The sequence below is a fragment of the Poecilia reticulata genome, chromosome 1 (assembly GCF_904066995.2).
Source record: "Poecilia reticulata chromosome 1, P_reticulata-male-v2, whole genome shotgun sequence".
Classification (NCBI taxonomy): Eukaryota; Metazoa; Chordata; class Actinopteri; order Cyprinodontiformes; family Poeciliidae; genus Poecilia; species Poecilia reticulata.
The window spans coordinates 12,511,486-12,537,108 of record NC_088830.1 but is presented as its reverse complement, the minus strand read 5'-3'; the positions used below and the strand labels follow the sequence as shown (position 1 = coordinate 12,537,108).

At 41.9% G+C, this 25,623-nt stretch overlaps 1 protein-coding gene across 4 annotated transcripts in view; it reads right to left on the bottom strand.

Annotated features, from left to right (window-relative positions):
* The window catches only part of ldb1b (LIM-domain binding 1b), a 31,715-nt gene extending 12,126 nt beyond the window's left edge, over positions 1–19,589 (bottom strand). The window contains exon 1 of one of the 4 annotated variants that reach the window (XM_008410139.3): positions 19,137–19,589. In XM_008410139.3, the coding sequence (XP_008408361.1) occupies positions 19,137–19,164 (28 nt within the window). In that variant the 5' untranslated portion in view covers positions 19,165–19,589. Of the gene's footprint in view, positions 1–1,166; positions 1,590–7,893; positions 8,018–19,136 lie in introns of those variants that run through there. The other 3 variants (XM_008410131.3, XM_008410145.3, XM_008410154.3) reach the window with 3 other exon arrangements.
* Positions 19,590–25,623: the final 6,034 nt, after the last annotated feature.

Sequence of the window (25,623 nt, the reverse complement as noted above, 5' to 3'; positions counted from 1 at the left end):
AGTCAAGTATGCCCGCTATGTGTGTTGTAGACTGCAGACAGCCTGTGGGAAAAGTTAGAAACCTAAAGGTAAACAAATAGGCCTTTTAAAACAGGTTTCCCCATCTTCAGCTGGGAAGAAAAGCAATAAAACACTCACTCATCTGAAGCTGTCTGCTCTTTAAGGAACAACAAGCAGTTTGGATTGCAACACCACGCTATAGGCTGGATGCACCGCCAGATAAAGAAATAAATAAATAATCAATGGTTATGTGTCCATTAGTTGTTGAAAGCTCCATTAGCTCCTCTCCTCTCCTGTTAGCGGTTAATGACAGTCAGTCACAATCGCATCAGCTGGACTCCACTTCCTCCACTGGGAATCATGCTCCTCTCTCTTTTACAAGCAAACAACACATTACATACGGTTTATGTACACATACTGTACATGTCCATGTGTTTTACATAAACTATGTAGTCAAACTTCAACCTAAACCCCATCCCGAAAGAGGCGTTGAAGCCTTAAACAGTTCGAATTTAATAGCATTGATCTCCTGTCACCAGAATAACTACAATCACTCACTTTTTATTTTTCTTGGATTGGTTTCGTCACAGACCGCCACTGTGGTTTCTATTAGCGCTATTTAGGAGAAACCAAGCAAACTACCCAAGTCATACACTTTTATATTTCTTTTTGTTACACTTTATGCATCTGTAATGCATGTTTCAACTTCACGCTGCTGAAATATTTCACTGTAAAGTTACAAGAATTGGTTACAAAGGCAATTATAAAGGCAGCCATCGCATTATGTTAGCACGTAGCCACCAGCTAAGCTACGCTACAAGACCTACATGCAAGAAAACTGGGAATGTCTGCAGTAAAACATGAAACCTATATATTTTCTACCAAATGTAAGGTTCGCTTAAACACCCAGGTATAGAAGAGAAATAACCCTGACACCTTTCACAACTACAACACTGCTTCGCAGGCCTTTGACGGGCAGGCTAGTTTAGCCGTTAGCAGATAGCCTTTTGGCTAACGCCTTGACGTTATATTCCTTCTCTACGGCAAATCTCCTATTAAATAGCGATACATTTCCAACGCGAGTGCTCGTTAATCATATTTAATTGCATTAGGAGTCGCGTTTCACAATAGAAAAACTGTCTTTCGGTGGAAAAGTGACCTTTTACCTGCGAAGAAGTCCAATCAGAAAATTGATGTTTACAGATCCGTGATGATAGACCGTGTGTACGCTCCGTGCGTAAAAACGGATAGGCCCGCAGGACGCAACGTACCCACACAACAATACGTCCTTTCCCAACAGGATCAATAAAAAAAAAATCTCCTCAAAACGAGAGACAACAGCGGAATAAGGCCGAAATTGCGGGAGTCGGTAGTTTTATGTTTTGTCCCGCATGAGGCCTTGTCCGTGGACTGGAGCCTGCTGTGGGTTTACATACGGACCCCGATGAGCCCTTTGTTCACGGGAGGACATGAACAATAGCTGTAGGCCCTCCTCCTTTCCGTCTGCAATGCATTTGCTCCTCTCTTCTCTGCCCAGCACAGTCAGCCACCCTCTCCCCCCGTTTTTTTTCCTTCCTCTTCTTCTTCTTCTTCTTCTCCTCCTTGTCCACCACCACCACCACCTCCCCCTTTAATGCACAACTGCACATAAAGGTTGTCTGGTAAGCATTTTTCCCCTTCCTCCTCCCTGCATCCCATCTCTTCCTCCTAACTGACACAGATGAGAATTGGCCTAATGCAGCTGACTGGAAATTTGCGTGGAAACAAAGATCATGTTGACTGCAAAGTGGTTTTCATGTTTGCCTAATTAGTGCACATCAGCATGCTCCTAACAGCCGAACTGGGACAGCTGGAGAGCCCTGGCCGTACACAGTGGGCTCATTCAGTGTGATGCAAGCACTGCTGATGCAGCAACACGATCACTCTGAAGAAGATTAAGATCTTCTAAACTTTCACGGAAGGTATGAGACCGAAGCGGTTTGAATTAATTGCGTTTTAAAGTTTGTACACTGAACTGTTTCCAAGGTGGACAAGCCAGATCCATCAACAGGGTAAGTTTTCTCTCTGCAAGTTTCTGCTCAGACTGCAGACACACACACACACACACACACACACACACACACACACACACACACACACACACACACACACACACACACACACACACACACACACACACACAAAGATGCTAAGCCAAAAGGAGAATCCCACAGGCTTCTAAATCGGCTTAAATCGCCTCAATTTATAATCAGATATTCAGATCACAGCCAGCGAGATCCCACCCATATGGCCAAGGTTGAAATATAAAAAGAACAAGTAGGGTCAGACTATAGCCAACAATTTTCGACATTTTTGTGCCCCCTAATCTTTACAGATTCAATGCATTGGATCAATGCATGTTGGATACATTTCTGTATCCAACAGGTTTGTAAAAGGACCTATAGAAGAAAACACGCAGCGTATTGGAAGGCCTTACGTTCGTTCATGCATTGTCTTCTGCTCACCTAGATCCATTCACAAGAGTGAGATTCCAGCAGGAAAGCCTGGACATCCCTCTCCTCAGCAACACTCTCCATCTCATTCTGGGTAATCCCTCTGCTTTTCCTGGTATAAAGTCCCTACAGTGAGCTCTGGGGCTGCCCTGGGGTCTGCTTCATGTTGGTGCACCAAGAAAACTTCCAGGTGGCATCCTGATCAGATATCTGGACTACTTCTACTCATTTCTTTGGATGCGCAAGAAGAGGCGCACAGAGTAACACCGTCAGCCACATATCCCAGTTTTGCCACCAGACAGAAAGAGCTTAAGGCTAGATGCTGAAATCACCTTCATATTTACAAGCATATGCATGGTTGAAGAGAGAGAGGGTGTAATAGTTGTGAAATGTTCTGTACACTTTAAAAAAAAAAGTAACAGATATGTGGCCAATGTATGTATTTAGTATTTTATATAGTAGGAGTACACTTCTGCTGTCTGCTACCAGTTGTTGAATACAGGATGATCTGTGAATGGTATAGAAATGAAAGGTAGATCTCTTAAGGCTGGGCCCTGCCACGCCACAGAGTTAACTCGTCCCTGCTGCTTCTCAGTCTTTCGGTCATGAACCATTTTAGGACTGGTAACTCAACAGCTTTGCCCTTTGCCTTAGCTCTCTCTTCACCGCTACAGAACAGAGAGCTGCAGTGTTACAACAGACGAGGTCTCGGTCCATCTATCCATTCCCAATTTCATCATGTGTCGCTCGTGAACAAATCGGCAAGATACTTGAGGCAGGATGAAGCAGCCCATAATTTATAAAGAACCACGGACTCCGATTTAGAGGAACTGACTCTCATTCCAGCCTCTGCTCTGTTAGCTAAGACACCTATACATTAAAAACTGAAGGACACATGGCCTGAGGAAGCCATCAGAACCAAAACATCTGCAATAAGCAAAGATGAGAACCTCAAGTTTGCAAACCAGACACTTTCCATGACTACAGCTTAAGATCCTGCCAGTGGATGCTCCAAACAGGACCAGTGATGAAGGGAAGCCACATAGAAAACAAGCTCAACTTTGTGCCGACACAGGTACTGCTTTGGTTACACTGTTAGCAGATAGCCTTTAAATATAATTTTTCAAAAAAGTAATTTTAATTTTTTTTTTTTTCTTTTTTACACAGATGGCTTTTTTCTGAAGGAGAACCCTGAATAATTTATTTTGTTTTGGGTCTATTTTTCCTGTCGGTGTGATCTACACTAGCCTGGTAAAAACCAGCCCCTTATTCTACTCTTCACTTTGTTCAGAGGGTCTGGACACTTGTCTGGTGATCAATGATTTTTTTTTGCTGGAGGTGTGGAGTCTGTTGAAGTTTTAAATTTTACCCGATTGCTAATATTAGTAAGTGACACATGTAAAACGTAATGAAAGCTGCTATGAAACCTGAGCTGTAAACAGCCATCTGTCACTGTCATCTGTCAAAGTTAATTCAATATTTAGAAACATGGTCAACAAGGACTGAATGGCTTTGTTCACTACTTCCTCCGTTGCCATTGCAAAAACTACAGGCAGAATTCAATTCTAAAGAAAATCAACGTTATTGTTCACAACTTCACCTTCTGTTCGCTGATCGGCCCGCTTGAAATTCTACCAGGGAAATCCAAGTCAATGGGAGAAAATTCAGACAGAGCAGTGAAGGCAGATGAAAATCAAGTGAATTTGCATAAAAAGGCAATAGCCAGGTTAGGTCCACACTGCTTCAAAAATGTTTAGCTCCAGCTTAAGATATTTAGTTTAATTTACCTTAGAAGTTGGGAGTTAGATCTAGGAATAACACCAACCATGTTCCTGATGAAACTCTGTAAACAAATGGGAATTTGCTAATTGTCGTATGAGCCTTTGGCCCCTTCATCTGCACTATTATAGGTTGTATAGCTTTAAGACTGACAAATACAAGCTACTAGTGGTATAAATAAACAGCCTTTTAATGCAGCTGTTTGTATGGGATTTTAAAGCTGGAGTTGGTGAGAGATTTCTGGCTTAAGGGAACTTTCCTCTTAGATTTTCTGAAGTAGAACTTAAAAGAAATGTTTGAATTCTTTGATTCCTTTGTAAAATGTCTTTCATCATTAAGATGTTTCAATATGCAGGATAAATAATCAAACATTTCTCTCTGCATTTATTTTCTATCGAAAAACGTGTAAGTCGTCCTTATACCACGACACATCCTCCACCATGTTTTATACACTGCTCACTATTTTATACACATTAACAATAATTAGAATCAGACTCGTGTTCTTCAGCCCATATGACAGGGTTGCTAAAGGTTTTACATCTAATTGTTGCATAATTAGGTCACTGTCCTCCTGAGACTCTTTCTGATGAGGTTCTGACAAATAATTGATGCATCAGTTTCCAGGTCAGGTGTCACATTTTTTCAGCAGCTTTTTTCCTTTCTGACTTCCATAGACGTAACATAACGTAACGCAACGTAACATAATACAGACCTTAGCAGAGCTTTTGGGCAACAGCTGCTCGAGAATCATCAAAACTACAATTAACGTAATTAATGTCTGTCTTCTGTTCCATCTTTGACATTCTTTGTGAATGCAAACAAAAAACAGAAAAAAAGACAGATTTTTGTTAAAATAAAAACATAAAAAGTGCTGAAAAAAAATTGTAAAACTGACTCATCAGTTGCGCTTTCGTAACATTCTTGCATAAATTAATAGACGAGAGCCAGGTGGCTTAATAAAGAAAATACTTAGCTATGGAGACCGGACTAAAAATAAAACTTAAGCAAAAGACAACAACTTTAAAAGATTATATTATAAAAGATTATATAGAGCCATGGTTTAAAACAGAAAACTGATGATGATTCATTTCATGTTTTAAAAGATCTCATTGCTTTTACTGACCAAATAATTTTCCTCTTTTGGCTGAATACTGGAAGAAGCTGCTGGAATCAGATTTTTATTTTTTTTTATCCATTTACTAATTCAATTAAATTCAGTTTATTTATAAAGCGCCAGTTCACAGCACGTCGTCTCAAGGCTCTTTTGCAGTAATGAAAAAGAAAATTAATTCCAACCTGACATATTCCAAGCCAAGCACCTTTTCCAATTGATCCTATCTATCAAACAATTGTTATAACCAATTGTTATTCAAATTGGTTAAAAAGTTGTTCTTTTCTCTAAAGGAAACCCTGTAGGCTGCACTGAGTCATTGACTTGCAGCTATCACTTCTCGTGGACGAGCATGCTGCGTTGACTGTCGCTCACACCGGCGACAGTCAGCGCAAGCGTTAAATTTGCTGCAATCATTCATACTGAGCATGCAATTAAATCTCTGTGGAGAGCGTCTCTGTGTGGTCTGGCTTTTACCACTTGTGTTGTCCAACTGAATAAGCGTGGTTATAAATAATGCTGAACAATCACTTTCAGGCGATGACACATCTAGGATGACCACTGCTTTAATCGACTAATGCAGCAATGAGTTACAGTTGCGTAAATCTGGTTCTTAAAAAGAAAATAAAAAATGTGGTTCAAGAATGAACAAACAAAAAGGCATTTGTTCTGCTCACAGATGTTTTTATAGCTGCTGGTTTAACTCATTTTTATAATTTTGCTCTCCAGATTTCTCTTTTGTTCTGTTTTAGTTTCGTTTATTTTAAGGAGTCGTTAGCAAAGACGCTAACATTGCCTGTGGATAAATCACATTGAAACCTGTTTTGCAGCATACACAGTACATTTTCACTAGTCGAAGAAACGGAAAACAATTTATCCTCAACCCTTTGGAGACCAGATGACTTAGTTTTGATAAGGGAATTGTGCCAGACCCTCTTTATTTTGGATCTAGTTGTTTGTCAAATCTATGAGACCCCTTCTTTTAAAAAAAAAAAAGTTCCATTAAATTTTAGCATGTTTTATTTTTAATTAATAAAACAAAGTAATAAAATGTTTGCCTTTTAATCAACACAAACATTTGACATTTTTTGGTGCACAAGTACCTTCCTCATGAAGATCTTGACCCACGTGGCAAAAGTTTTGACACTAGCAGTATATGATTGTAATTTTTGTAATGAGGACATAAATATTTTCAGCGTCAAATAAACTAATGTTAGAGCACGCCTGCAAACAAGATGCTGGTGTTTTAACTTATCAATATAAAATTTTTGGTAAAAACTGATCCATGTGCATTTTATATTAGAAAAAGGCAAAAGGCCCTAGTCTCTTGTTGTTTTTTTTCCAGAATAGCAGGTGCAAATTAAAAATCAAACCATGTATTAAACATTTAAAAATAACATGTACAGGTGTGGATGTGTGTACATTTTATTTTGTAGCGCTAAAATAATTGTTCTGTTCCAGTAGAGACAAGCAAACCTTACCTAACCTTAAAAAAACAGGTTATATTTGACCTGAGCACAGTATGCAATTCTACCTTTGCAGTCTCTCGTGTATGAAACGAATATATAATAAGTTTCGGTGTTACTCATTTACAGAGGATAATCTGCTCGAAGCCTCGTCTCTCACCCGACCAGCAGCAGCAGAAGCTCCAACTGACTTTATGTTTGTTGCTTCTGACCAAAGTAAGCCTGTTTCATGAGCGCTTCACAGCTCACAAGCCTCCTGTCAGTCCGTTGGCAGCATCTTTGTGAGTCTAGCACCAGGGGAGCTGTAGTCAATAGTAGCTCGGAGTGTCTGTTGCGGGTGACTTATGTGGATTTGCCTATCTTACATTCACTGGCCCCTGTCACCATGGAAACTCGAGCAGTCCACACCGACACAACCGGAGAGCGGCTAAGAAACCCATGGAAATGGACACACAAGAGTTAATCCTGTGTGAGTCTGTGCGAGTGTGTGTGTGTCTCCAAAAGCGTCCCCATTGAAATGGTACATGACGGGGTTAATCCCCGCTGCGTGTGGATGTGTGTGGACGTGTGTGCAGCGGAGTGATGGAGAGGAGGTGGGGGTGGGAGGTGTGCCGGGATAAGGCTTGAAGGGCTTACGCACACCGTCTCTTTCGCTCTCAGGCATAGGGTCGGCCTTATCTTCAGCCAGCACCCCAAGCAGCGAGGCACGCGCACACACACACACACACACACACACACGCACACGCTGACGCCTAACCTTCATTTCACCAGCTACACTTCCAGCTGCACAGTCACACCTAAAGCCATAAATCCATGTCTGTGAAGTGATTAAAGCTGGCACAAGTTGGTGCTGAATAACCAGGAATAATCAAATAACCGTGCTGGAATGGGCTGAACTTTCTTTTTTTTTTCCTCTACTGCTCTAGTTGATAAGACAAACTAAAGTTAAATCCATCTGATGTTTTTCTGGTGTTTTTTGCTTACAAATCAGGAACGAGAAGGACTACGAGAATAAGGAAGGGAAAAAAAACAAACAAAACCTTACCTCCTTCGGACTCGAGCTGCTCTGACATCGCCATTTTGTCACCTACAAATGCACTTTCACAGCTATACCCAGATCTGACTCAGACGCTGGGTTTTCATGCCTCTCCCACTCTCTGATATCTCCCATGTCCAGACTGTCAGGCTCAGGGGCACATCAAGGGGGGGGCGGGGGGTGCCTACAGTGTCTATGTGTGCGTGTGCCACTGGGTGTTGATGCGTGCGCGCGTGCAGCCACGTGCACATGTGCAAATGTGTGCAGCATGCCACTTCCACTTGCTCGTCAACAGGAAACTGAGCGCCACATGCATCTGCCCAACTTCTGATAACAACCCTCCCCGTCGCCCTCCCCTCAGCTGGGATCCGAGGACAGCCTCGTGTCAGTTCTGACTGCAGGAGACCGTCCTGATTAATCTGATCCGAGCCCACTTCTGCTAACTGCTGTTTTTTCCGTTTCTTCCTCCCAGAGACAGAAATGGAAAAACGAGCTGCTGGTGGTCAAACAGGATGTTTCTCCCCTCAAGTTCCCAGATTATCCCGCTGCTCCGCATGAGAGATATCTTCTCTGGGTAATCTTCTTTCGCTGGTCGGCGGGTGTCAGAAGTTAAACATTCGGCGGCTTAAGTTCTTCACTTTTACTAAATAGGATGGAGAAACAAAAGCACTCATGTGGAATTCGTCGCTGACGAATAAACACTTTCAGGGTAAAAGCAATCAAACTGTGATCAGACTGTGAAACGTAATACTCACTCTGGGCTTGCAGATTTCTTAATTTAGCATAATATTAGAAACATTCTATCAAAATTCAAAGCAAATGAAATTGTTGTAGCAACATCTTGATGAGTTTTAGTACTTATTACTTCGCTCTCCATTTGATTTATTTTTACTAAATGAGGCAAAATAAATTCTGAATATTTCTGAGATTATAATTTTTTTTACCATTTACCATTGTAAACATGCAATAAAGAATTATTTTATGAATAGTCATACTAAGATTTTTTTCATAATAGTTAAATTAAGTAAAGAAACACAAAACAAACAAAACCTCAAGAGCGCTGACAGGAGAGGAAACAGGGAATGTTAGATGTCAGAAAATCATTGTCCAAAATAATTAAACGCTTAGCTTTTATCCAAGCGTTACAGGCTTCAGGTGTTCAAGGAAAGAGATTTCTTGGCTCATAACTCTAAGTTCAGAAACCATTGAGCAGAGGAAACAAAAATGTTGTTATCAAAAGCCACTTTTTGATCAACTGGTCCAGAATCAGTCTCGCAGTGTTTCAGCTCAGCTGACGGTAAAATCTCTTCAAGATTTGTTCTAAAACCAGGTCAGAACTTTGTCTGATTAGAAAGTTCTGTTGCAGAGCAACGTCTGCTGATCGGTTTCAATCGGTTTGCTGGTCTTCCTGCAAACCGATTGGAGCGTCAGATGGCGGATAAAGACATGTCCAACTTTCTCATCATCTACCTCTGTGGAAAGCCACACTGGGCCAATGAGTTCACCAACATCACCCCAAAGCACCCGAGGTTCTGGTTCAGTTCGCTGCATGGCTTGATGATTTCCTCACTATGAATCAGGAGCAGAGCTGAACATAAAGACAGAACGCTCTCAAAGAAAATAGAGGAGGAAAATCAAAACTCTGAACTTCACTCAAAAATTAGACAAAAGTAAGAAAGCGTTTGAAGCAAGCAATAAAAAAAAAACAAACAAAAAAAAAGTATCGCAACAGAAACTCAAAAAGGCGATTAGACCTCAGCTCACCACGGCACCGTCTGGGGAAGGAGTCGTCACGAGGCCACATTGTGGTTTGTAGGCAATGAGAAAATTTAAATGTATTAACATTTCAGTGACATCTTTCAAGCTCGAATCTGAGTCTGTGATGTAATTCTTTGAAAGTAATAATTCTTTGAGAATGTAGAAATGAACTTTGAGATGTTTTATGATACTTAAGATTTATAAAAAATACTGATATTTTGAAGGCTTTGGATGCCATTGGATGAAACGTTGCTGTGACTAAATCTAAAAGTTCAACAAGATCTTTTTCAAAGGTCATGGTGGGAATAGTCAAAGTCAGCAAAGGGTCAAATCTTTTGTGCTTGAATAAGTGGCTGAAATATATTATAGGCTCATGTACAGATATTTTTGCAGTGCTGTTGTTTCTGTGGTTTTGCTCCTGTTAATGTCTGGCTGCTCTGTTCCATTAGCGTTAATGCACTGAACCAATAAGTCGACTCTCTTTACTCCATAACGAGCCTGAGTGAGCTGTGTAATTATATTTATTCAAAAAACCCAAAGGAGAAAAAAGAATTTTTTTTATTTTTTTAAAAAACCAAACACATCAGGATGTAAAGAAAACTGGTCATTATTTTAGTCTGAGGTTCAGAATCGCTCTACAAACGTTGTTTATTCATGGATTTTTTTAATGTTAGTCTCATATATTAAAAAAGGTTTTTACATACTTTCAAATTTAAAACCTTTCCCAGCTTAAAATTCCAGATTTTTTTTTGTCGCATATATTCAAATTTATAACAATTTGAATATCTGTGAGTAAAACATTCACATAGTTCAGGTTTATAGTTTGGATGTTCTTGAAAACAACCAGCACAGTGAAGAGGCTGACAGTCATTTGACCAAGGTGGTAAAGAACCATTTTACTCAACATTTTGACAATTTTTCGATACAGAAATTTTAAATTGGTTTAGCCAACAACAGTTTAGTCTTCAACCAGGAATTAATCCAAACTTTTCAAGAGAGTGAACAACTATGTGTTGTTATCAAAGTTCAAACATGGGAGTTTAAAGTTCAGAGCTTCGAATTGAAAAACTTTTTCCATCTAATGTAAACTCTGTAAAGGGTTTTAAAATGTACTGCTCCAACAGCAATAGTGGTTACCGTAAGTCCCAATAGATGCCAATAAAATGCTAGAAGAATCTATTTAGATAAACCAATTATCCTTAGATGCATATTTTTGGACAGTGGAGAAACTTGGAGTAGGCCATTTTCCATCCTGCCCCACCAAGAAGATGTTGATGCCTTACTTATGCTTTCAGCACATTCCTGCAGGTATTAGTCACTACTCCTATATACACTGATTATTGCAAACTTGCCAATTTTGTTACAATAGAAGTAAAAAAAAAACAAACCCGGAGAAGTTTTTTAAATGACACACCATTTGTGTTATCTCTTGGAAGATTTCCATTTCACTTCCTGTTATAAACAAACATCTTAATTGAATGAAAATAAATTATAAACATAAATCTGCCAGGGGAGTGAACCACTTTGGGCTTATCTGTAGCAACATTATTGATCAACAAAAAAGTATTTTATTTCTTACAAAGGAAACAAAGACAAAGGGTCATCTTGAATAACTAAAGCTATGAAAAATTATTCATATTTTTTGTCAACTAAAGAAAATGTGTGGAAAAGTGGGATGTGTTTGATAACGTGTATTCAGATGGAAAACGGTACCTGTTGGGACAGTGTTCATACTGCATATTTTGTTTTTAAAATTATAAAGGCCGAAATTATTATTCTGATCAATTGTGATGATGAATGTATTATTGAAATAATAGTCAACTAATTTTGTAATCCATTAATCGAGTGAACAGACTCAAAAAATGGTGACTGGCTGTTTTATCTTCACCCGGTTCAAGCTCACTAAAGATATACTACTATGTTTTTGCATTTCAGGTCATGAAATAGTAATTTTATTATTTAAAAAATTAATTGAATTATTTGTTTATTTTAATGTATTTCTAATATTGTATTAAAATCTGTAGAATGTGCAGATTGTTTCTCCGAATAATCGTCAGAAAATTCGACAGAATAATCAACTATTAAAATAATTGTTAGTTGCAGCCATAAAAATGACAAATGCTGGGAGTGTGGATTTGTGCACGGCCTGATAAAGCAACTCAATTTAAACAGAAATAATAAAAAGAGGCTCAACATCTCTGACGGCACATCCTCAGGAGGAAAAACTCCAGCTGACCTCCAACCTCATGCTGTCCTTTGACAGCAGCGCCCTCTTGTGGCCGCAGAGAGTCGGCGTGTTGTTATTTTCATCCTGCCCCACAGTATTTTATTTCTCTCACTGGGTGAATTCCCTGTCCAGGGTTTTCTTTGGCAGGCGAACAGAGAGGCTCTGCAGCAGGGGGAACTTCAGCTTCGAGTGCGTCACATGTTACAACAGGCCGCACCACCAAGGGGAGGGCGGAGGGGTTAAATTAGAACAAGGGTCAGCTGTGAGGCGGCGTGGCATTAAAGTGTGTGTTTTTTGTTTTTTTTTTATCTCTGTGATAATGAATGCTAACAATAATAAAACAATAAAAAGTGCTGCAGGAAGCCGGCGATCAGGATTACTCCCCATCATCTCAGCCTCTTTCCTGTGTCGGTGTGCCAGATGTGAGCGCGGCGTCAGCTGACAGCTGTGTGAGTGGAGATGACAGTGCCCTGATGCTGCCTTCTCTGTTCTCTGGGAGCCATTTTGTCTGTCTCTGATCTCAGAGTCAGGTCTGCTCTCTCTCCCCCTCCACACATTACCCCCCCCCTCCAACCACCCTCACCCCCCTTCAGCCAATCACGTCAGCGCTCAGCCTTGCAGAAAACATAGAAACACAGTCTGATCTCTTCCTCACTCCCCGTCTCACCCACTCCTCCCGCGCTCCTACAGTGCTCATCTCCCACTTGTCTCTTCCGCTCGCTGCCTTTCTCTCCCTCCTCCGTCACCTTTCCTCCCCCTCTCCCCTCCCCTCCTCTTCCTCTCTTAATCCACATCTTTTCCTCGGTGTCTGCTCCCTCCTGCTCTCCTCCCCTCTGTCACACCCTCCTCCTCCTCCTCCTCTTCAGGCTCTCTTGTTGTGCAACCCGTTTTTAAACAGCTCAGCCTTTGTGCGTTTTTGTCTGTTGCCATTTCAGCCAGAGCTGCAGTCTTTACTCATTTTCCTCCAATCAGGGACACCATGTGACTCTCTGCATGAGAGGGCACACACGGCCTCTTCCCTCCTCCCCCCATGCAGCCAGCCAGTCAGTCCATCTAGCCAACATACGCTAGCAATCAGGGAAGTCAAAGGAGTAAGAAAGAGGGAGCGAGTGGAAGGAAAGATGGAGGTGGACGCACACTGCAGAGGACAAGGTGGGCCTTGCTGGAAAGGTCTGGGGGGCGGGGGTGGAGGGAGGAGGGTCCTAGAAGGTCAACCAAGAGTCAGATTGACCTCATATTGACAAAACATCTGCAGCAATGTGGACTTGACTGTACAATCACACTATTCACTGGAGTTATTCCCACACTCTCGCCTCTGTTTATATCACCCACATGTTGGGGCACATGCCTCGTGTGCATACACACACACACACATGCAGACACACACACACAAACCCCTCTGAGCCCACACAAGAAGGGGGAGGATCCTTCTGTGTCGAACACCACTCAGGAATGTAAACAAGAGGAGGAACAAGAGCGACTCAAGACGGGTTTTATCATTTTGTACGCATTGTTCCCTGTCATATCCTGTCCTTCAGCGGCGCCCCGTAAAAGCAGTTATGTCTATTAATTTTTTCCACATTTTGTCACATTAAGCCACAAACAACGGTGGATTTTATTGGGATTTTATGGGGTAGTAGACCTACACAACATAGAGTATAATTGTTAGAGATGCATGGTTTGACCCCATCTTCCAAATAAAGATCTGAAAAATGGGGTGCACTTTTGTATCTGGACCACTTTATTCTGACACCACTACATGGATTCCAGCGTAACTAGTACACTGCACAGTGTCAAACGATCCAAACCCTTTTAAGAACCCGTTCACACCCTCACCTGTGGTGGCTCTGCACCAGGAACTACTGAAACGACACGAAAACCTCTGAAGACGACATGAGTGCAACGTCTTCCTTCAGAAAATGTGAACAAAAATAGAGTCGCATCAGAATTTAGCTCTTGTAGCATTTCTCTTTTGTTGTTGGTTAAAATACCATGAGACATTCCTCCTGCTAGCACTGGGTTAGCATGTTTGTTTTGGTTCTACTGACCCAGAATACCTTACGCTGTGATTCGCTTCCGGTTTTTGGAACGGTCTTCAGACTCTCTTTTGCATTCAAAACTGCGCCAGAGTTCACTGTTCTCGTTCGCATCAGAGTTAGATTGTGCATTTGATTAACGCGGACTAAACAGACTGTGAACAAACCCTTAAACTATGTGTTCTGTGAAGGCCTCGGAGGTTTGTTAGAAGACTTAATGAACAAACATCACCACAAAGACCAAGAAACACAGCAGACATTGTCATGGAGAAAGTTGCGGACAAGTTTAAAGTTGGGTTGGTTTAACTCTTTGTTAAGTGTTGTGTGACTGGTCAGAAGTTTGCGGACGTGATTTATGCAGAAATGCACTCGGACAGAAATTAATATTTTTCACTTCAGCTAGTCTGCTTCCAATTTCTCCCCTATCTGATTCTGCAGGAGACACAAATAGTTCTTATCCAATGCAATGGGGCATTACGAACATTCGTGCAATTCTTCACAAAACGCCTACAAAGATTGTCAAGTGTCTAAAAATTCCTTAATGGGTATTGCCAAGTCATTGTCCTTGGAAGAGGCTGTTTGCAGGAAGGTGTGGCGCTCTGTCCTTGACCGTTTCCCTACATGCTTTAGGGGCGTGACGTATACTGAAACAGGAGGGGTGTCACACAGCTGAAGGTGTGTGAATACGAACATCGACTGCTTGGCTTTGCATGAAGTTTGGGAGAGCCTCAACGCTGCACACACAAAACATGGTGGTGGCAGCACTGTACTGTGGGGATGCTTTTCTTCAGGTGGAACAGTTGATGGATGAAGCTAATTTGAATGCGATCCAGGAGAACCCAATCGAAGTCGAGACTGGTGTAAAAGTTCAACTTCCAGCAGGAAAACGACCCTAAACCTGCAGTCAGAGTTGTAATGGGACGGTTTAGATCGAAACATATTCATGCGTTGAAGTCAAAGACAGTCCAAGAAAAATGGGCAAAAACTTCAGTCTCTACATGTGCAAAGCAGGTAGAGACAAACCACAAAACACTTCAAGCTGAAAACTCAACAAGAAGTGGTCCTACAAAGTGCTGAATCAAACACATGGCACTCCTTTTAGAGTTTCATGTTACATGTGCATTTTCTTTCCCATACCAAATCTGAAGTGTGTTGCTCTACCACATCAGTCCCTATAAAATACTTTGAAGTTTGCAGTTGTAGAGTGACTGAATGTAGAAGCAGCTCCATAAATACTTTGATTTCTTTTTGGTGTCATAAAGGCAGAGAGGGAGCACTGACGTGGCTGTAAATGTGCAAATTAAACCAGTGCCTCCTTTGGGTCAAGCCGGGGGTTCATCTGGAGTTGACATGAATGAATGGAGATGATTGTTCCGTATTTGGAGGTCGTGTTTACATTGGTTTTCAGTTACCTCGGTGTGTGTGAGTGAGTTCAGGTGAGGGTTTATATATATATATCCAAACACCTTGTTTGCCAGCATGTCACTCCTGAAATGAAAACCCTACTTTTGTCTTCCAAATTAAAGTTCTTACTTGTATTTGCGAGTGAAAAACCCCCGCAAAAAACAACTCCTTTTCTTTCTGAAATTAAACCACAAACCTGGTGAAAAAGCAAAAGGAGAGAAGCTGAAGCAACAAAACAAAGAGGGAACACCAGACCGAACAATCGGAGTGCGAGAATTAGTGCAGTCATACGTCTTTTTTTGGAAATTTCCATGACCATGTTGATTAAGTATGCAATCCGACCGCAAGATAGCCGAGGAGGCTCGGTTCTAAACAAACGCTCCTGCCTCTGCTGCGCAGGCTCGTTTAACGGCTGAGGTGGCAGCGTTTGCCTTCGTAGCACGGGGCGCTGCACACAGATTGGAAACACACGTCTGCACGAAGGCTGCTGTGTGCATGCAGCTTACACTGATGCAAGGTCTACATTCCCCCTCTCCATGCAGCTGTGTGTGTGCATCACTGAAGAACGCATCCTTGTCTGTTTTGATCGCAGCGTCAACACTTCCCTGCATCGCCCAGCCTTTAACATCAGTCTCCCAGAAGAGGAATCTGGCCCTGCTTCTCAGCTTTGCTCCCTCTTAGCTTTCCATTTTGAAATAATCCGCCAGCTAAAGAGTTTCCAGAACCTCAAGAACATGGAACCGGTTTAGGGTTACGTCTTTTTTAAAGTCGGGAAACGTGATCCCAGATGAGCGGTCGGGTAAATTCCCTCATCCACAAGCCCGGCTGTTTGAGGTTTGACCGCTGCGGCTGCCGTGGTCCTGCATGGAGGGGGGAAAGAGACGAGGCCACCTCCACACAACTTCCACCGTGCTTTACTTTCTCCCCTCCCGCTGCTAAATATTACACCGTACTGCAGAAATGAAGGCACATCTGTCATGATTATGAATAGATTTTCAGCGTCAGGATTATATTTCAACATCCTGCACCTCCTATCAGGGGTGCTACATAAATCGCTGTAACACTTAATAATAGACTTGCCTCCGGCCCAGCAGCGGTGGGGTTTATTTCGAGACCTCAATTCTTCTCCTCAGACTGATTAAAGTTAATGCAATGAGAAGGATCATCTGTTTGCTGTCACCCAAACACAACTTTTGCTCCTCGGAAGTCATTCCTCTATCAGTTTGGTGAGATGTGATGGATAGGTTCCTCTCAGCTCCCTGTGGCAGCACTGGTTGGACTACAGATTTATCCTCTTGTAATTTGGGAACATAGAACCAACGAATGGTTCACAAGAAGGCAGAGACAAGAGCGACGTGGAACCCACGCAGCAGGTACCGAAAGGCGTAATTGTAACATGTATAATAGTTTGTGCTTTAAGAAATTTAAAGTGGACGGAAATTTTAAGCAGCGGTAGCTGCATTTCCATTACAAATGTGCACAAAACCTTTTTTTGATATCCCGCTGACGTTGAGGAAACACAATTTTGCAATTGTGGTGTTTCCGTTTAAAAAGAAATGCAATCAAAATCACACGCGAATGACAAAGCGTTTAAAAACACAGCGCCGTCATTCTCCTACCACTTCCTGTCGTCTTCTTCTTCTTTTCCGCCAGTAGTAACATCTGGTTGTTCGTCACGTGACTCGTGTGAAGTGAAAAAATGTTTCCATTGCACTTTTGCAAAATACACAAATTTCCATATTCAAAAACTATCAAAAAAACATATTTTTTTCTAAATTGATCTGTTTCCATTAAGAGAATTTATTTTCGTAATTCCAATTTGCGCAACTATACGGTCCGTGGAAATCCGTGGAAATATTACACTGTATTCATACAAATGTAACTTCTAAACATCTTTTTATAGCACAAACCCAAACTGAAGGGTGTTTTATTGGGAGTTTCTGTGACAAAATAGCGCATAGTTGTGAATTTGCTCTGGTTTCCCTAAATAAAATCCAGTATAAATATCAGCCTTTGTAAATCTGGGAGAAAATTGTAGAGAGGTTTGAAGCAGGGTTAGGCTCTAAATCAGGGGTGTCCAAAGTGGGTCCTCGAGGGCCGGCATCCTGCATGTTTTAGTTCTCTCCCTGGTTTAGCACAACTGGATCAAATGATGACTCATTAGAGAGAGGCATAACAGGAACACTGACATGCTGAAAAGATTGTTACTACCGCCAGGGAGAGAACTAAAATGTGTAGGATGCCGGCCTTCGAGGACCCACTTTAGACACCCCTGCTCTAAATCAATACCCCAAACTTTGAACATCTTTTAGAGCTCAGGGGAAGAACGTGACACAACGGCGAACCAACCAAAAAACCTAAAGTTAAAGTTAATCAGAGAGAGGCCTACTGCAACTCTGGGTAGTGAAGTCTGGTGACAGAGAAACCTTTAGATGCGCATTCCACAAACTTTGTCTTTATGGAAAGTGTCGAGAAGAACAGCATAGTAGAAAAAAACCCCATCCTGTTTAAAGTTTGCCACAAGTTCTGGTCAGATAAAACCAAAACCGAACTTCCTGACACACATGCAAAACTTCATGAATGACAGAAAACTGAAATACTGGTAAAATGTGAAATATTATTGTAGCACAATCATGCTGTGGGGCAGGGAAGATGATTCAAATGGATGAGAAAATGAGCAGAGCTAAAACAAAGACAATCAAAGAAAGAAATACAAATAACTGTCTTTAGACTGAGGTGGATGTTCAACTTCCAGCAGGAAGAAGCAGCGCTGCAGACGCGTAGGGCTTGGATCAGAGTCCAAAATTAAATCCAATTTAAAATTTGTGGGACAGTTTGAAAATGTACATTCTTTGATGCTCCTCTGATATTGGCCAATTATGTAAAAATAAATAAGTAAAAACTAGCAAACGAAGTTTCATTTACAATCTGAAACTCCACTTTCAGACAGCAAACAAAGTTAAACGTGGTTCTGAAAATAACTGGCCTCGAGGTTTTTATTGGTAAAACATCATTTTCCTTTCACTTTTCAGCTATACTGTACTTTCTGCCGGTCCGTCACATGAAGTAGCAGTGAAATGCATTGAAGTGTTTGGCTGTAAAAGGACAAAACGTGGGAAACCAAAGTTGTGTCAACGCATTTTAAAGTCACAGCAAATCCACCATCGTTACAGATGCTAAAGCTGTGACAATGACGGACACAAACAAATGCATCAGAGCTTCTCTCTTCTGCTTTTCCGACCTCTTCCGGCCTCTTTATGGAACCTAAATGACAAACTCCCATGTGAGTCGTGAGACATCAAACATTCATTAATAGCTCCTTGGTGGTTGGTGGTGGCGGTGGGGCGGGAAAGGTGCAACAATCAATCATGCACGCCTCTGATCCGTGCCACTGAGCTTTGCCCTGCAAATGTCACACTCTGATCTTTCTCTTCTGCCACAAACCGGAGGAGGAGTGCCAACTTTTTACCTGCCGAAGCAACGCGAACAAGTGGAAGAAGAAGTTGCATTTGTGGCTCCATAGCAACAGCAGCAACTTCACGCTCAGATGTGGGCAGGCCAACAAAGATCTCCATCTCCTTTCATTTTCACAACCAGACAACATGTTGCTCCTCCATCGATTCTACTTTTTAAGAGAGGTCAACCTCCCATGAGTCTTTGCAAGCAGGACCTCAGGGCCCCCCGGAGGGACACCCTTTTTCCTCATTTTTTTTCTTTTCTTTTTTTTTTTTTTTTTTTTTCTTCTTCTTCCCAGCTGCACTCGCTGACCAAAACCACAACAACAACAACAACAACCAAGCGGATAAAGTCAGCAGCGGTGTACTCACCGGGACACGCGCAGCCGCCCACGGACATCTTCTCACATGTCTGGTGTGAATCCGATCAGAATGATGGCGGTGGCTTCTGTTATCCCTTTCCTCTCCTTCCCTCTCTCTCGCCAGTCAGCCAGCCACTGAGGCTGCTCACATAAGCGTCTGTTATCCCCACGTTTCACACACACAAACACACACCGACACACCAACAGGGAGCACGGAGAGAGGAGGGGACGTGGAGAGAGAGAGAGAGAGAGAGAAGAGAGGGGGAAAGACGAGGTTAGGAAAGAGCAAACAGACACTCGCACAAAAGGATCAGATTCTCCCACAGTTTGTAGCTGTAAACGGCGCAGCTGCACAGCCGCCTGTCTGTGAGAGAGAGTGTGTGTGTGTGTGTTAGTGTGTCTGGCGAATTTTGCTCCTGCCTCTGCTCTGCCCTCACCCTCATCAGCCCTGCAAATTACAGCTCAGGTGGGAGGAGAGAGAGAGAGAGAGAAAGAGAGAGAGAGAGAGAGAGAGAGAGGACTGTCAAAGTGACCCGAAGGCTGATTTCAGAGAACAACCTTTTTTTTCTTTTACCTTTAAAATATGTAGAGAATGTTATTCAACACGCATGCATGACATAATCCTCAGGAAATCTCTTGTGTGTGTGTGTGTGTGTGTGTGTGTGTGTGTGTGTGTGTGTGTGTGTGTGTGTGTGTGTGTGTGTGCGTGCGTGCGTGCGTGTGCGTGTGTGTGTGCGTGTGTGTGAGAGAGAGAGAGAGAGAGAAAATATGTGTGTGTGTCCTGCAGCCGTCCGAGTGGCTTGTTACCATCCAGCAAAGGTCTGCTACACAGCGGGGGAGGCAGGGGGAGAAAATAGAGCGAGGGAGAGGGTGATGGGGGGGTCTGACGCGCCTCCTCTTCCTCACCCCTCCTCACCCCTCCGCTCCTCTCGCTCCGTTAGTCTTCCCGTCTGCAGTGTGTCACAGTGTTGCGCTCTGACTTCACTCATCTCACCGTCTCCTCAGCCATTTATCTCCGCTCCCACCTTCTCCTCCCCCTCTCCCTCCCTCCCTTCCTTCCTTCCCTTATTACTCTTTCTTCCGCTCCACCTTTGCCTCCTACCGTCTCCAACTCCCGTCTAATTTTTCCTCCATCACCGTCTCATTTGTCCCTCCCTGGTTAAATGTTGGAGTTTGTTCATGTGAAAAAGAGAGAGAGATAGTTGGTGAGATTTAAGGTGGCGAGGCCTTTTTATTGTTTAAAATAAGTCAAAAATGTTTCAACTATCTTTTTTTTATTTATTTGACAGATAGACACTAGGTGGTGCTAGAGCACATGCACTTTTTTCCTCTGGTGGAAAAAGGTGCCCTTTTGAATTTTTACTTACATTGTATTGCATGTGGCCCAGGGTGGCGTTTCTCCATCTAGAAGCCCTGATGTTTCTAGATTGTCATGACAACCGTTCAGCTTAAAGGAGGTTGTAAAGTCCATATTTTACCTTTTTATCAATCTGTAATAATTTTGTCATTTTGTGAATCCCAAGACTTTTATAATAATATGCACCTAAAATGAATCTTTGTTTTGAGTTGATTGTTTTTTCTTGGTGGTCATGTCCCTGCACCCCACTGGACAGGTTGCTTCATGTGTTCACTGACGGCACATATAGGTATGTGTCGGTATTTTTGTTTCAAATTCACCAAATTGTAATTTTTTAGAATAAGAATTGAACAGACCTCTGTGTGATTTTCCCAGATTGAGATGTTGTTTGATAACTTAACTCTTTAAACTTTGCTCATTTGTGTTCTCTAACAAACATCTGAGGTCATCATAGGCCAGCTGCATTCATACTGGGATTAAATTACACACAAGTGGACTCTAATGTAATCAGGTGACGTGTGAAGTCAGTTGGGTGCAATGGATTTTATTTAGTGGTTTCATAGCAAAGGGGTTGGAAATACAAAATGCGCAGTCCAATTTTAATTTGTAAAAAGTCCTTAATTTTCACTCAACTTCACAATTACTAACTACTTTATGTTTGTCTACCACTTAAGCTCTTAAAAAATACGTAACATTTTGTGGCTTTGACATAAAAAGCTGTGAAAAAAAGTTAGCGTGTCAACATTTGTGACTGATTCAGGTCCTTCGAATGGTCTGAGCTAAAAACCCTGAGAGTGTTGTTGAATAAATATCTGACATTGTGAAAGACTTTTGGAGGAAGTAAAGAAAAACTTACTTCACTCTTCCCATTCAGACGTTCAGAATCAAAAGTCCTGCACTAAGACAGAAAAAGGCTAAATATCCAAATGTAAAACCACACAAGAACAAGGCGTGCATCCATGTTCTCTTTTTACACCAAACAAGAAACACAAATTTGCATTAATCTCCTCCTCCAGAAATGTTCCCTTCCCTCTTTTTTTTATATGAAAAAAGAAAAAAACACTTGCTCTTTGTCACCCCCCTCCTTCCCTTCCTCACCCTCTGTCTCATTAAGCACTATCTCATTTTGAGGAGGAGAGTGTTAAGCCAATCACAGAGAGGAAGAAAGAGCAGAGGAAGGAAGAAAGGAGGGAGATGGAAAGACGGTGAGGCTGCAGGAGGAAGAGGGCAAAGGAAGATAGAGAGAGGTGGAAGAAAATGAAGAGAGAGAGAGAGGGCCACGGGTGGATGGAAAGAACGATGGAAGGAAAGAGGGAGAAAGAGAATAAATAGCTCTGGCGCACTCGTCCCCATTACCCCGGGAGGGCACTGTCACCATGGCAATGTGGCAGAAAAAGGATAGCACAAGCATGATGAGCTTCAACTCACACTCACATTTTTTTTGAACACATGAAAGCTGTGGTTCACACATACATGTGCCTACATTAGCAGTTTCATAGAAACAACTTCATACTTTCAGATTAATGTGTGTATACACTGCAAGCTGTCTAACACCTTACCATAATTATTGATTTACAAGCACACAGACACACACACACACACACACAGACACACACACACACACAGACACATCTGAGCAGTCAGTTAGCAGGAAATCAAAGCCTGTAAACACAGACAAAATGACTGAGTCAAAGAGGAAGCTTTCTGTTCACAAGCTAGCCTTAGCTACGTAGCACTACTAGCTGCTACAGAAAGTTTGCAGTATATAAATTTTAGACTCACATTAATTATGATTTTTTTTTTTAAGTCATGGCCATGTTTATGCTTTGCGTATTGATTCTTGCCATGTGGCGACCATTAAGGCAAATAATAAATGACTGTAGTCAGCAGTTTTCTGTCTTAGAGCTGTGGTGGATGTTGCTTTAGTCAATATGAAAAAGATCTTCTGGCCTTGTATATGTGGTCGTTGATAGGTAGAAAAAACTTGAGAGAGCTATTTTAACATTTTCCTCCCCCGTCCCCACTTGTTACCAATACCTGTCTGATAACTTGAATTATCTTGAAAAGCCCCAACCAAGAGAAAAGTACTGTCAGATTGACATCTGTCAGCCTATCAGGGTTCGTGACCCCAGCGAACCACACCGAGATGTTTAGTCCATAAACGGAGAAAACATGGAACAGTGTTGAACTTTCCCAGTGGTGACAGTCCTGCCAAAATGACCTCAACAACTCTTTCAGGAGGTCACACAATAATGGCATCAGTTTGATCATCTCATCCGTCTCACGCTTGGAGAGTCAAGTCTTTTGGTAATGTATTTGGTGGACTTATGAAATAAAGTAAAAATTTTGTACGTGTTTTTTTTTTGTTTTTTTTTTGTGGGGCCGTGTAGAAACTAACTGAACATTTTATAAACAGAACTTCACAGCCCAAAACGGCATGGTGGTTTGTGGCTGCTACGCTTGTCATGATCAAAAGAAACATGAACTTCCAGGTTCTACTTGAAAACATACAGCAGGAAAGTGATCCAAGAGGACCTCCGAGTGTTTGCCGTCTGCCAACCACAGCGTCTTGTCTGATGGTCTAAAAGACTTTCCTTCTCTACTAATGCAGTCTCCCAGATGCCTTTTATCAAACTCTAGTCCAGCATTGATGAGTTTTCTTCAACAGTGTTTTTCTCATTGCCTTTTGACAGATGAAGAATCTGGGCAGCAGTTGTTGTAGACAGTCTCTAAACGGGTGTGAATATTTGTGCAATTACCTATATTATGTAAATTATTTTTATTTGTCAATTTTAGAAAACAGTTTTTAATTTGGCACTAACATTTTTTGCAGTTTTTTTTTTCTAGCAAGTTTTTTAGTCCAAGTGTTTCTGTTTGGCTAATTAGCTTAAGAAATGCTCAGGCGTGCATCCGGCCTGTGGGCCGAACCCAGACTGACGGGCTCTTCACGGCCAGCCTGTTAACTCCTGTGTTCAGGCTGAATCTGCATCCTGTTTCTCTCAGCTACATTATTGATGTCGGTTTCTGTTACCACGCTGAGTGGCTGAGCGTGTGTGTGCAGGAGCGTCTGCACACCTGTAAGTCACTGCCTCCTACCATTTCATCTCTCTAGGCTCTGATCTCGACTGATTTTCTCTCTGCTCTGCATCCCCTCGTGACCCCTGACCCCGGAGTTTACAGACAAGAGATGGTGACCAGAACTCAGCACATCTAAGCACATGAAGGGTTCTCTGGTTTTGACTTCCTTCGTTAGTTTTTGTTGTTTGTTAACAAACTTAACGGTACCGTTTTGTTTTCTTTTAGTTAGTGATTGTTGCATTTATTTACTCTGTCAGTTGGTGTGTTAAGTTGATGACTTGTTGGGTTTCGTTTTTAAATTTTGTTTCTTTGACTTCTTTCATGAGCTCAGCGTATTTGCTTTTGTGTAACTCTTTTGAGTTTAATACTATCGCTACTACCAATAATAAAATTTTCTTATGATCCATCACATATTCATGTGTTAAAATGGCCCAGTCAAAGTACAGATCTATAGACCCCTTCAATAAATTAGAATGTCATTGAAAATTTAATTTTATTTGGGTAACTCCATCACCAAGTGAAAGACGTTATTTACTAATTAGACCAAGTCTGATGTTTTAATACCTTTATTTCTCTCCGTCGTGATGATTTTCTGCTGACAGCTGATGAAAATGTGACATTTAAAATTTGAATATTACAACAGGCCAATAAAAAAAAAAAAAACCAGAGTAAAGTGGGATAAATCGAAACATATTTATGTTACACTTTTCAGATTTTTGTGCACAAAAATGCTTCAGATGTTTTAAAACTATGATTAATTTTCCTTCCACTTCACTGTTACACATCAAGTTGACGTATCCCATTAAATCAAGACGATGTTTGTGGTTGTAACGTGACAAAACGTCCCTGTCCTCCTCCTCCTCCTCTTGTTTCGCTCTCAGGCTGTTACTTCTCGCTAACAGGTGTCCTCTCAGCCTTCTGGGAGGACATTCCTCCTCTTTGCCACCGACGAAGCAGACAGCCCACTTGAAGTAAAGAAAAATCAAACATCCACAAAGGCAGCTCACTTAGCTGACTTGAAGTAGTATAAGCCCCACGAGTTGTGGGTTTATTTCCCCTGGTGTGGAGTTAAAGATCAGAGTGCTTTTGCCTTTTTTTTCTTCTTTTTTTTTATTAAACACATGGCTCCCACAATATTAGAAAGGTCACATAAGTGCACACACAAAACATTGCATGACAGAGCAGCCAAGATGACTAGAAGGCACGGAGAAAAGGAAAAAAAAGACCCTCACAAATGCAGCCAAGTGTGAGTGAGACTGGGAGATGAAAACATAAACCTCACCCCTCAGAGCTCAAGGGTTCTTAAAAAATTCAGACGTGCCAAAAGAGCGCCGTAGGAGTCCTTCCACGGGTCAAGAGGGAGAAAAAGGGATGAGCCACACAGGAGAGAGGAGAGGAATGATTTAGCTTTGTTTTAAGCTTCCTCCTCCTCCTCCTCCCTCACCACAGACCAAGATGGCACTCTGCTTTCTGGAGCCTAATGGCACTGAGTGGGTGAATTTTTACATTTCCTGTGGAAAAAAAAAACACAGTGGAAAAATGGGACAGTGACTGCAGAGTCAGTTAAATGCATTTTGTGCATGCGGGGGGCCATGTACTGACATGGTAGTTGAGTGCTGGATGCTGCAGTAAGGTAACCTACTTACACTGATTCTCCCAACCCCCCCCACCCCCCCCCACACACACACACACGCATACATGTACACACACCACCCCCAGGTTTATGTACACACTCAGATGCTCACTCCTGAACACACCACAGCACCTCACCCGCTGGAGGATGTTTTGGCCCCGTTTCAGACAGTAATGTGCGCCAAAAGGCAGGAGGTGGTTTGTGGGATGAAGACTTATGTGGGAAGAAAACTCACACAGACTAATGCGTCATGGAGCGGGAATGCTCGAAACACCTCAAAACGCAGCGGCTCAAAATAAAAACCTTTTTAAAATATGAGCCTGTGGCTCATATTTCCTTCCCTGCTAGTCTAATGCAGCCATTGACCCCACCATGACTCTTAGCAAAAAAAGGTCAACTCCTCAGAGTATGCTCAAGAAGACAACAGGT